Here is a 12,492-nt window from a genome sequence, read left to right as displayed (position 1 = left end):
TAAAATAGGTTGCTTTGTTTTTTTTTAAGAGGAATTTTCGTAAAAAGAAGAAAAATGCTCATGAATTTTTGTGACTGACTAAAAAAATGACGTCAATTGACAAGGATTTGCTCGTTAATTGCTCGTGATTTGACCAAAGTTAAAAATAACTGTCATTTCACATCACTAGTTCATATATAAACAGATCAGGTTATGTATGATCAGACCTGGCCAATTTTTGGGTCTGATCATATATAGACAATTATGCATGATCATATATGATTAGACAATATCTTTTTTCATCGGAATAATTTTCTTTCCGTGTATTTCCTATTGTATTTAATAAATATTTTTTTATGTTATTAATTTTGTTGAGTTGTCTAACTTTTTCATACATAACAAATGCCAATAAACTGGATGATTTTTGGATTGTTAGGACGCTGGATGAGAGCACACACGATTGAAAAAGAAATTGGCACTTATTTAAACTAGACTGTATAATACAACTGATTTAATGAGATAATTTAGTTTATTATTATATATTTATTCTTTAAAATCAGTATAACTTATGTATAGAATATGAAGAATCAATTTTTAAAATAATTTTTATCGTATACTATATAAATAAATAAATTGACAATTAAGTAATGAATGATTAATTATTCCATTATTATAACACGTTTATAATAGTTTAATTGCACTAGTTTTGTCACCATTTTTCTCGGCAAATTTTTTAATTTGCTCAGGAGTTACTTGTTTCAGATCGTAGGCCCAGCCAATTTTCGCAAACATATCGATAACATTGGTTGAATTATTAAAAAATACACTTTTGAGTTCGGCAGCTTTGTAGTCCCATGGAAAGGCATGGTGATAGTTATGCCAGCCTTCACCTCCAGTCAAATAACTTACTAAAATATTTTCTACCGGTCCAATTTTTCTTTAAAAAAAATATAGCTATCAAAATGAGCTTTTATTAAGTAGGAAAAATTTATATTGAGTATTAATTACTTGTCGTAAGGTCGGTATCCATACATGTGAGCCAAACTATTCACCGACCATGTAAAATTTAAAGTCCATCCGTATCGTAAAAATATTTGAGTTATTATTGCCCATTTCCAGCTGTGCCCGAATATGTAAACGGCAGCAAGAATTGGAAGTATAAAAGCCAACAGTAATTTGAAAATGATATGGTGCCTGTAATTGACCAGTAAGATTATTTTACATTACTATGTACAAAATTAGGATGGTATACATAAAAAACAAGGGGTAAATTCTTTTATTGTTGATTAATATATGAGGCAATTCATATGGGTTACATAGCTTTAGTTTGTCATGAAATTTATATTTCAGAGCCAAAACTGCGAAGAGGTGATATACGACAAGATTTATTAACGTTACCAAATTGTCGTAGTGCTAAATATGATAAATCGTTTATTTGTATGTGCAATAAGGGCATGAAACAACCTATAGGTATACCAGTAAATTGTACAGAAAAATTAACATTTAAAGAGTTCCGTATGTCGTGTTTTGAACATTTTTTAAGTATTACAAGCTAATTTGATAATATTGTAATAAATGATAATTTTGCATGCCTCATAACGCGAAGCGTTTGAGGTTGTGCTCTACTCTCAACACGTCAAGGCCAAGCAATTTTCTGGCCTTAAAATCACTCTATAACGTACATATTTCATTCATAGCATAAATATGAGTACACGTATATCAAGAATAGACTTGAGAGAACTTATTTAATGTTTTTTTAAAAACATTTGTTTTGTTAATTTAAAGAAAAAAAAAGTTTAAAAAAATTTTACTTGGACGTCCGGATGTCTGTAGGTATACACTTTTTTGGGATGTAGTCATGATAACTGCCGAAAAAATTATCGTATCGAAAGCGGTTTTTTTTATTTTGTTCAGAATTTTCTCAAGATGAACCCTTTCGATATTCACTATTGTAGTTTCTATAGTTTTTTCTTATATTTAATCAAAAGTGATAACTGATAGCATTTTTTTATACAAAATCCCGTATATATTTTTTCCGCTGGTGCTACCCCTGACGGATATTTTTGCAAACATATATATAGATATATTCTGCTATGGGTCTTTTACCGGTGCTGCATCCAAGCGGCTGATTTTTGCACAACTCTTTTTTAATTTTCCTTCTATTTTTTTGACGTCAAATGTTGACATAAGCAGTGGCGTGATAGTAGCAAAATTTTTTTTTTGTTTTAATCTTTAATTTAGAAATACAAATTATTTTGACTTCAAATTCCTTGATGGAAAATGTTTTTAAAATAATGGAAAAAAAAAAATTTTTTTTTAAATAAATTTCTATTTTCACATATCTGAAGTAGATGAATTTAGTCTTAAAAAATCACTTTAAAATTTTTTATTTTTAAAATAAAAAACAAGTTTTTTTTAAGCTGAGTAAATTTATATCTTGACTTAAAAATCGCGCCATTCTCAAAACAAGTCGGTAATGTCTTAAACCTACATTTTGCCTATCTTAATTCAAGAGCAAGAAATTCTTAAGCGAAATATGTCAGAATTTTGTTTCAAAAATAAAAAGGCTTCATCGAAGAATAAAATTTTCACGCGAAGAATTTCTTTTCTCTACCCGAGAATTTCAATTTTTTGGTTCAAAGACTTATTTCTTGAATTGAAAAAATTGAAAATTTTGAAACAAGAACCACATTTTGAAGAAAAAATTTTTCTTAAATCAAGATAGTTTTTCTATCAGTGTAATAATAATAATAATTATGTTGTCCTGTACCAAGTTTAAAAAAATGTTTAGTTCGACAAACCTTAACGGCAAAAGAAAAACTATAGTTTTACATATAGTAACACAGCGCTTCGAACGAAAAACTTGAAAATTTATACACTTTCAAAAAAATATTCCCAGGATTTTACTATATACCCTATATCACTTTTTCATAGAACATCCATTCTGATATAAAACCTTTGAGTATTCATAAGAATCTATTGGATTATATGAGATTTTTTGAACGGGGTAAAATAGTGAACAAAAAAAATGTAAATTTTAAAATATGAAATTTATTACTGAGAATTTCATCCACTAAAATTATTATTTGAAATGTAATTTGTACAGAATTGTTTTAAATGATTCTAGTTTTCTATTCGAAGTGCCGTGTTAGTACATGAAATTATAATTTAACTTGTTTTTTTTTTCGTGTTAGACGATAATTAATTAGATGAATGATTGTAACCACGATAGCTCTCGAAAAAAAATTCACCGACCTCATTGTTTTCCATTAGCGGTAATTTTTTTTTTTCTTTTATCAAAATAACTCTATTGAAATCACTATTCCAATTTATGACAAATCTAGCGGCCATTTGTTTATTATTTTATTTTCTTACCCTCAAATGTTGACAGTAATACCAATTATTCTAATAAAAAATAAAACTTTAAAAGTACCCATCAAAGAATTGGACAACTGGATCGTTCAAAATGTCACTCATATCGATTCCTTTACCGCGTTCAATTACTTCTGGTCGTCTTTTTAACATGAACCAGCCAACGTGACTGAAAAAAAGACCACGAGTGCTATCATGAGGATCTGCAGGCGTCTCTGAGTACTTGTGATGAACTCTGTGATCTCTCACCCATTGAAAAATACTGTTCTGTAAGCCCAATCAATAATATAATTCATTTAATTTATCGATATACACTATAATCACAAAAATTAAGGGATATAAAAAAAGCCCCTTGAGCTCGAAAACATTGCTGTGAAAACATTTTCGAGCTCGAATTACTTTTCTGTGCCATTGTTTTCGAAAAAAAAAAATGATTTTTATCATTTCTTCAACGATATATCTTATCGAATTAGCAGCTTGAGGCCATTGAGGTGGCAATCGACGCGTTTTAATAAGTTCTAGAGCTGATTAGATTTTGGATATGTTCGGATAAGTTACTTTAAAGATAATCAAAACAAACCGTTTTTTAGCATTTCTTTCTCCAATAATATTTCTCAAACAAATTAACCGATTGAGATGATTAAGGCGGCGATCGACGCGTTTTATCAAGTTCTAGAGCTGATAAGATTTTAAAGTCGATCGTTTGACTCGTTTCTGAGAAATAAATAAAAAACTTGGAAAAAAAATTTTTTTTTTCGTAATTCGCAAATATTTTCGAGTTTACTTGATCAAATGATCTAAAATTTTTAGGAAAGTTGATGGCCAACAAGTTCTTTCGATCGTCGCGTTGGCCATCCAAATCAGTTCATTAGTTAAAAAGTTATAAACCGTTCACACACACACACGCGCGCGCTCGCGGACATCATTCTGAAAATAGTCTAAATAGCTTCCTAGGACTTTAAAACGTCGACATCTGATGAATATTCTATTTTCGAAAATCGGAGTGAAAACAATAACTTCCCGAATTTTCTGAAAATCTCTGATTTTCTTAGCGGGAAGATAAAAAAGCAAATTGTAGTTTGAAGTGCTTAGTTTTCAGATCAGGGTTTAAAAAATTGTTTCCTTTTTTTTTTAACATGAAGAGCATTGTGAACATGATAAAAAAGGAAATTTTCTAAAAAAAAATTTTTTTCTCTAAAAAAAAAAAAAAAAAAAAAAAAAAAAAAAAATTATTCATACCAATAATTAATGTTTTTGATCGAAAAAATAAGATTTATCGCTGAAAAGAACCTTTTTAAATTGAAGAAATGATTGTAAACTGAAGAATCGCTCATTATTATATGATTTTTAGTAAAAACGATAAATTTAAAGCTTTGGGACACTAAAAAAAAAAATCGCAGCGCTTTGAAATTTTTAGGGTTGAAAAATTACCGATGGTATTCTTCGTTCATACATTATATCCAAAGTTATACCAAAATTTCCAAATATCATAAATATGGGAATTTTTACCTTTTTTTTGAGTAGATTTGAACTGGATGTCACTTTTAAACGGAAAGAGAAAGCTTATTTTTGTTTGTTCTATCTGAAAGCTCGCTCGATTGCCTTCAATTTTCACTATGCAGCTCATTGATATGACCACTTTTTCTGATGGAAAAATGAGCTTAGAAATTTACAAAATATTATAAAAAATAATTTTATGAAGGTTGAAATAATTAAATAATGAGAAATCTACTTCCATTTCGGATGCCGAATAGCCTTTTTTGATAAACATTGTCGCTTCGAAAAAAAATTTTTCATCAAAAACCACTTTTTGTGTCTTATAGAGAATACTTTGCAGGTTTTAAAAGCATACTTCCATTCTTCGATCGATCAAATGTAGAGACTTTTTAAGGGCGGAAAATTAAAGAGCACTAAATTACCTAAAAAAGCTCTAAGGTTAGATTATCAAAAAAAAATATTAAAGACCCTTGATTTTTTTTAAGACGAGCAAAAATTTGGAAATTTTTTTCGCGGTGGTTTTCTTAGGATTACTCCGGAACCGTGCATAATAAAAATTTTTCAAGACCAGATCGGAAAACTAAACACTTGAAGCTTCAATTTGCTTTTTTATTTTCACTGTACAACCATTTTTTTCCAAGTTAGAGCATGTTGAAAATGACTTGAAAATTTGAAATTTTTTATATATCCCTTAATTTTTGCGACTAGTGTATTTACTCATTTATATGTTATTTTCATGTTAATGGATAAACATACCTGTCCAGACATATAGAACAAGATAGCAAGAATAATTCTAAGCGGCGTTTTTGCTTTATATGCACGATGGGTCCACAGCCGATGAACTCCAGCGCCTACTCCAACTCCTACTAGTATTCCCAGAAACATTGCTGTATACAATCAAACATAATTACATTAACAATTAAACATAAATTTATATTATAAGTGCATATATTAATCAACTAATTACCAAAAATAAACGAATTTAATTTTTCCCAATACGGAAAAGCAAATATCCAATATACAACTAAAGCTTCGAAAATTGAAAACATTATCACATTAGGCCAAATTATTTTTGTTTCGAATTCATACCACTTCAATTTTCTCATTTTTCTTTCATTTTCTACTGATTCAATCATTTTTTTATTTTCTATCGAGTCTTTACTTTCAGCTTGTAATAGAGAACTTGTAAAATTGGGCGACATTCTTAGTTAACAATCGGAAGAGTCTATTAATTTACTTTTTCACTAATTATGATTAAAAGAAATCAAGTTATTAAGTTTATAAGTTATATTTTAAATAGTTATTGAGAAGTACACATTATAAAGGTAAGTATTATAATAAACCACAGTTTTGTTCTTATGAAGTAATTGTCTCGATACATAAAACTAACTAATAAGAAACATTCGACAGTCCATCGAATTTATAATAAGGATACGGGATGTTGACGTATGATTCTATACAATGTATTTTCATGTACAAATATGTAAATATCATTTCTATGACTGCAACGTATATAATTAGTTATAACTACAATGCAAAACAATGTTACAATGTCACGAATGTTTTATTATTATTTGACTTCAATTGTCATCAGTACATGGGCAAAAAAATCATTGCATAGTAATTTTAGTAGCTAAACAGAGGAAAGTTTTAGGACTGGCTCATAGGATCAACTGTTTTCCAATTTTTTTTTTTTGGTAATGGTCTAGAAGTGGGGCTCCACATATTTTTTAAAGTTCCAAAGGCTTACACTTTGAATATCTATAACTAAATTTTTTCCACGTGTTCAGCTACACGGGAAATTAAATTTTTTATATGAGTTTTTGTCTCTAACACAAGATATCTATCTAAACCATGCAATTGAAGTGCACAAAATCATAAAAATGACATAAAAATCATGCAAATTTTCATTATCGTCAAAAATAAATTTTTTCTAATAAATATAAGTGATTTTATATGATACCATAAGATGGATGGTGGTGATAGGAAGGTCTATCTAAGAGTTACAAATAATTTTTGGACTCTTGTAATAGTGAAAATCAGCATATTCGTGTTATTTCAGTGTTTTAAATGTGTACAACAGCTCACATAGCATTTTGGTGCAAGCAGTTTGGATGGTATCTGCCTTCCTTTGCTAGTATAGTGTTTGGCCGAAGCCCACGACACTGTTTTACACCGACGTGTACTAGTAGGAGATGTAGTCTAAGGCAAGAGTATGTTAACGTACTTAGGACGAAACTACAAACATCATGGAAAATAGGCATTTACCTTAAGTTTTGATGGTTGACTTAAAAGTCAATACATAGAATGATAAGAAAGATATGTCAAATAGTGCAGTGTAGCACGGAACTGAAAAATAATGAACTTAACAGCTAAATCAAGCATAATTTATACCTTTGGTATACATTTATAACTACTGTGGCTTACATAACACCTAAGTAAACACAGGTATCTTCAATCGACCGACAAACGCTAAAGAATGAAACTTCATTCATAGCGATTTGTCCATTTTTGGATTTTTGTTTAATATAAACAGGTGGAGCCCCGATTATAGACCATTAACTTTTTTTTTTATGTGCATATTTTTCCAAAATATAAATATAAACTGAATAGTGAAGTACACTCAATGTTATCGCGCTTGAGGCATTGCAATTGATTAGTTGATAAAATTAAAATAACTTTTTAATAAAAAGAGAAGCTAAGCTCCTTTTCTGTTCTACAATAAACTATTATTATCGATTAATATAATTTAATTTCGCAACATAATAGATTAATATAATTTAATTCGCAACATAAATTATTATTTGGAAATTTTCTGAAACGACCCTGAAGTTAGCTGAGATCTGACATTTTTTAAATTAAAAACTCAACTTTAAAAAAAAAATTATTTTACTATTGAAAAAAATACTCGTGTTTATTTTTTCGAAATTTAAACGATTATTTTTCTTGTTTATTAAAAAAATAATTGTCTTCGTTATAATTTAAAAATTAAATGGTGAATCATTTATTTTTGAGTTATTACTGAGAGAAAAAATCGGTTTTCTGAACTAAGAAATCGTAATTAACAGACGTCTTAGCTATTGAAGTCAGTTTTAGTAACTAATGCACCATAGTATAGTTTTCTACGACTACATAGTCGTTCTTACTAGTTTTAGTTACATATAGGGAAAGGGGGGGGGGCAAAATGGGCTCCTTAAGAAATGAGCGCTTATATGTAATATAAATGTTAGCCCATTTTGTCTCCAGGGTTCCATTTTGCTCCACGCTCCCTTAATAGGGGAAGGGGGAGGCCTTAAAATTTTGAGTGCCTTGAATGATTCCGAAGCAAAATGGGCCCCTTACATTTTTGGGGCTCATTTTGCCCCCTCTTCTCCTACTAAGATAGCAACAATGAACATAACTACACAGAAAAAACAGTTAACTTGGTTCAAGAAAATTATTGTCTTCCGAACTTTCTGTCTTGATTCAATGAAAATAAAATACTTAATTCAAATCTTTTTTTTGGTTCAAGACAGTGAATTCTCTTGCTCCAAAAAAATTATTTTTGAAACGAAATTGAAAATTTCTTGGTTTAAGAAAAGAAATTCTTGCAGAACTTCTACGACGTCAGGCGGAAGGGGAGACGAATCTGCGTCTTGTGATGAGGAATGGAATACATACCATAGTCAAGAGTCATCATCGACCATCAGCGCCAACTCTTCGAGCTCGAAAATACTGCTGTATGCTATTATTTTAGGAAAAAACGTTTTTTAGCATTTTTTTCTTCCACGATATCTTACGAACGAATTAACCGATTGAGATAATTGAAGCGGCAACCGACGCGTGTTATTAAGTTCTAGAGTTCATCAAATTTTGGGATTGATCGGATGTGTCGCTTCAAAGATAATCGAAGAAAACCGTTTTACACTATTTCTTTCTCGATCGATTTCTTTCGAACAAATAAACGATTGAGATGATTGAGGCGGCAATCGACGCGTTTTATTGAATTCTTGTGCTGAATAGATTTTGGAATTGATCGATCTAGCCATTTCTGAAAAATTTAAAAAAAACTGAAAAAAATTTTTTTTTTGTTTTTCTTCCATATCTTAGAGTCTATTTGATCGATCGATTTGAAATTTTCAGAAAAATTGACGGCCAACAAACTCTTTTGATTGCCACCTCAAACATGTTAATCGGTCAGTTCATTAAAAAGATATTAAAAGTTTACACCCATACACACATATATATGCAGACACTCGGGCGTCCTTCTGAAAATAGTCAGAATAGCTTCCTAGGACCTCAAAACGTTGACATCTGATGAAAACTCGATTTCCAAATATCGGGATGAAACCAATAACTTCCCGAATTTTTGAAAATTAATAATTTTTTTAGCGGGAAGTTAAAAAATTTCGATACGCTTTTTTGGTTTTGTGGAACCGTTCAAAGGCGTATATTTTGCAATACGCACTTTCGGCATTAAGAACGCAATTTATAGCCAAGGAAACTAAATATTAATGGTCTTCATAACTATACGCGCCTTTAAATTTTGTATTTCATTCGATCAATAGTCACCAGAAATATTTGATAATTGTTAAATTAGCTAGAAATCGTTGGAGCTATGGTGATATAATGTAGTTAATACTTTTGTCAATCCATGGACTTTGAATTAAAAGAAAACTATTTAGTCCCCTGGACTTTTATAATAAATTTGGCCACCGGCCTGATCTTCTGGATTCTTAATAAAATTGTGCTCTGGACTTTACTTATAATGGCCACCGGCCTGATACCCTGATACACACGTTTTACTACGAGATACTCCCAGACAGGAAAGTACAACGGGCCCAGGTTTGGTTCAACTATGTTGAACTCTGGGCCAAGTTTGTAAGCCAGCTCTGTTCCAGCCGTGGTAGAAGTCTGGAATGATAACATCGTGCTAAGCCTGCTTGCCAGACCTGGCCCATGCATGGAAAAAATAAATAAATTTAATTTTATTATTATCTAAGTACTTGTGTTTGTTATCTTTAACGTTTAAACTATTTAAGGGAGGTAAATGGCTCTGGACGCGAACTGTCGAGCTTCTGATTGCTGGGTCTGAACGCTGGCTACTGGAGGAACCTACTAATGTTGAGTTGAAACTTTTATATGTTGAAGTTATTCATTTTACTACAACCCCTCAGTTTTATGAAGTATAAAGAGCAATTTAATTAATATTTTCGATTAAGAAAAAAATAAATGATAATTTCGCATTATTTATATTATAATTACATAATTTTAAAAAATAAAATTTATTAAATTTAATTGATTATTTATCAAGAATCCAGCTTAATTATCTTACTCTACCACCATTATTAAAAATAACATTTATTATAAAAATTCATGAGTTTTTTCTTAATTAAATTAATTTTTTTAAGTAAAATTATAAAATTACGGTTGTTGATTGCAAATAATAACGAACTAAAACATTTGTTAGTTATTAATTGTAGATAATTTTAATCAGAATGTTAAAATATTTATTTATTAAAACTTATTTTAATTAAAAAATAAGTAATTATTAATTTAAAAAACCATAATAATAATAAGATGATTGGATAATTAATAAAAAAAATCTAGATTAGCCAATTCTGGACCAAGGATAGGAAACTACAGGTATACCCGAACTTGGATAATTTTACTTTGGCCCAAGTCTGGGTTGCCATTGAATGATCAAGGCATAGGAACCTAGTCTTCGCTTAAACTAGGGTAATCATTGATTCGGCCAAGGCTAGGTTACCCAGTCCTGTCCCAAGTGTGGGATTCTATTGGATGGCCAAGGCTAGATTACCCAGGCCTGGCCCGAGCCTGGGTCACCACTGAATGGCCAAAATAGGAGAACCCAGTCCTGGCCCAGACTTAGGTAATGATTGGAATGGTCAGGATTGAGTAACCTTTCTTAACCCAAGCATAGGCCAATATAGACGTGCTAAAGCTAGGTTCCCTAGTGCTGAGCCAAGGATGGCCCCTTTGTTCAACTCTGGCAGCTTTTGCATGGGAGAAACCTGATAATTTTCTCCAAAAATAATGTATCGCTTGTATTTTGATACAAAATGTTTTTACTATGAAAAAAAAAATTTATGAAAAAGTTGAAAAAAAAAAAAAAAAAAGTCGTGAAAATTTTAAAAATCATTGCTACAAAAGTACTTATTATTAAGAGTTCTTCAGAGAATCTATATTTCGATGTAGAGAATCATTTCACAAGATTGAACAAAATCCTCGAGGGTCACACTTAAAAAAAAAAAAATTATTTGGTCGAATGACCCATATATATATTACATAATGTAACAATTTTAATATTAATGTTATTAAATTTTTATTTTTTCAACTATCAATTAAAACTAAATCTCCATTACTTGAAAAATTTCCAAAGGTTTTGGCAATAATTTAAAAATATGAGTCGATATCGATATTTATATGTTTATTAGGGTGCTTCATTTCCAGCAAAAGTATTTTTTTTGCTGCTCAATATAATATTAAAAAAAAAATGGTAATTTCTATTTCATTTTTCAAATTATTAAAATTCCTATAACTTGGAAATTATGGACTTTAGCGACTTGACTTATAGCGCTTTTTTTGAAGGGAATAAAATTTCCTATAAAATTCCCATTAACTTTTTTGGTGTGCATTCATTGGTTTACGTTCTGCAAGCCAATAAAGGTCAATTTCATAGGAAAAATGACTTCCTCAGCGGACATCAGTGAAACAGCTGGAATTACAGCTAAGTTACTACGGGCACTTTTGAAGAACACCAAATGACCTACAATTTGCGACCAAAACCGTGTTGATATCATAAAACGCAGCTAAGTATTAGAAAGTTAAAAAAAAAAAAGTAATTTAATTTACGTGTATTTTAAATGGCAAATCTTGAAAATCAAATGGAAAGTACTTAGGATTGGAATCAAGAGCTCAAACTTGGCAGAAATTTTTTTTTTTTTATCGTAAAAAACAATATTTTGCTTGATGAGCAACAAAAAAAATACTTTCGCCGGAAATGAAGCACCCTAATGTTTATACATGAATAGACATACATAATCAATATATTTATCTAATGAATTCTATTGTAATTTATGTACAGAACCAAATTCATCGTTTGGTGCATTATTTATATAGAATGTATCAATTTGATTATTTGAGTCAAGTAACGCCATGAATTATTCATATTTATTAGTGTATAGCAGACTACAATCCACCAATAACTAAAGGTAAACAGCATCGACGTAGGACGTTAGTTGGATGGGTGACCTCTTAGTGAAATAGCAGTAATTTTTTTTTTAGTTTAAATATCACTAAAATTTATATTAATGGAGACAATAAATCTCTCTTTAATTACTTAATTAATAATTTACAGTTATTTTAAAAAAAATTTTATAAATGACTATATCCATTCATGCATGATAATATATAATTATATATGGTTATATATGATCAGATCTGATTATATATAGAATATTATATAATTATATACAAAAGAATTTTCCATCGGGCTTTACATATATTATATTAATCATCGTCATTGTCTATTGTTACTTTTAATTTAAATTCATTATTTAAATAAGTGATAAATTGAAGCACGTGTGATTTTTTAAAAATAATTAATTTATAATCATACAATGTAAGCGCAGTATAAATGTC

At 29.8% G+C, this 12,492-nt stretch overlaps 1 protein-coding gene across 1 annotated transcript; it reads right to left on the bottom strand.

Moving 5' to 3' along the window:
- Positions 1-502: 502 nt before the first annotated feature.
- LOC103580519 (acyl-CoA Delta-9 desaturase) lies at positions 503-6,212 on the bottom strand. Its single transcript, XM_008562293.1, has 5 exons — positions 5,816-6,212; positions 5,605-5,735; positions 3,413-3,618; positions 988-1,173; positions 503-916 (listed from the first exon to the last, which is right to left on the bottom strand). The coding sequence occupies exons 1-5, from the start codon at positions 6,048-6,050 to the stop codon at positions 661-663; spliced, it is 1,014 nt and encodes a 337-aa protein (XP_008560515.1). The 5' UTR covers positions 6,051-6,212; the 3' UTR covers positions 503-660.
- Positions 6,213-12,492: the final 6,280 nt, after the last annotated feature.

Source organism: Microplitis demolitor, chromosome 7 (assembly GCF_026212275.2).
Source record: "Microplitis demolitor isolate Queensland-Clemson2020A chromosome 7, iyMicDemo2.1a, whole genome shotgun sequence".
In the NCBI taxonomy this organism is placed as follows: domain Eukaryota; kingdom Metazoa; phylum Arthropoda; class Insecta; order Hymenoptera; family Braconidae; genus Microplitis; species Microplitis demolitor.
The sequence above is the reverse complement of the archived record's forward strand: the minus strand, read 5'-3'. Positions and strand labels throughout refer to the sequence as shown.

Bases quoted from the DNA above. Each gene is read 5' to 3' on its own strand.
- LOC103580519 (XM_008562293.1), bottom strand. From the start codon at position 6,050: ATGTCGCCCAATTTTACAAGTTCTCTATTACAAGCTGAAAGTAAAGAC. The intron at 3,619-5,604 runs GTATGTTTATCC...TTGGGCTTACAG, and splicing joins TGTTCTATATGTCTGGACAG to AACAGTATTTTTCAATGGGT. The intron at 1,174-3,412 runs GTACTTTTAAAG...GGTCAATTACAG, and splicing joins GTTGTCCAATTCTTTGATGG to GCACCATATCATTTTCAAAT.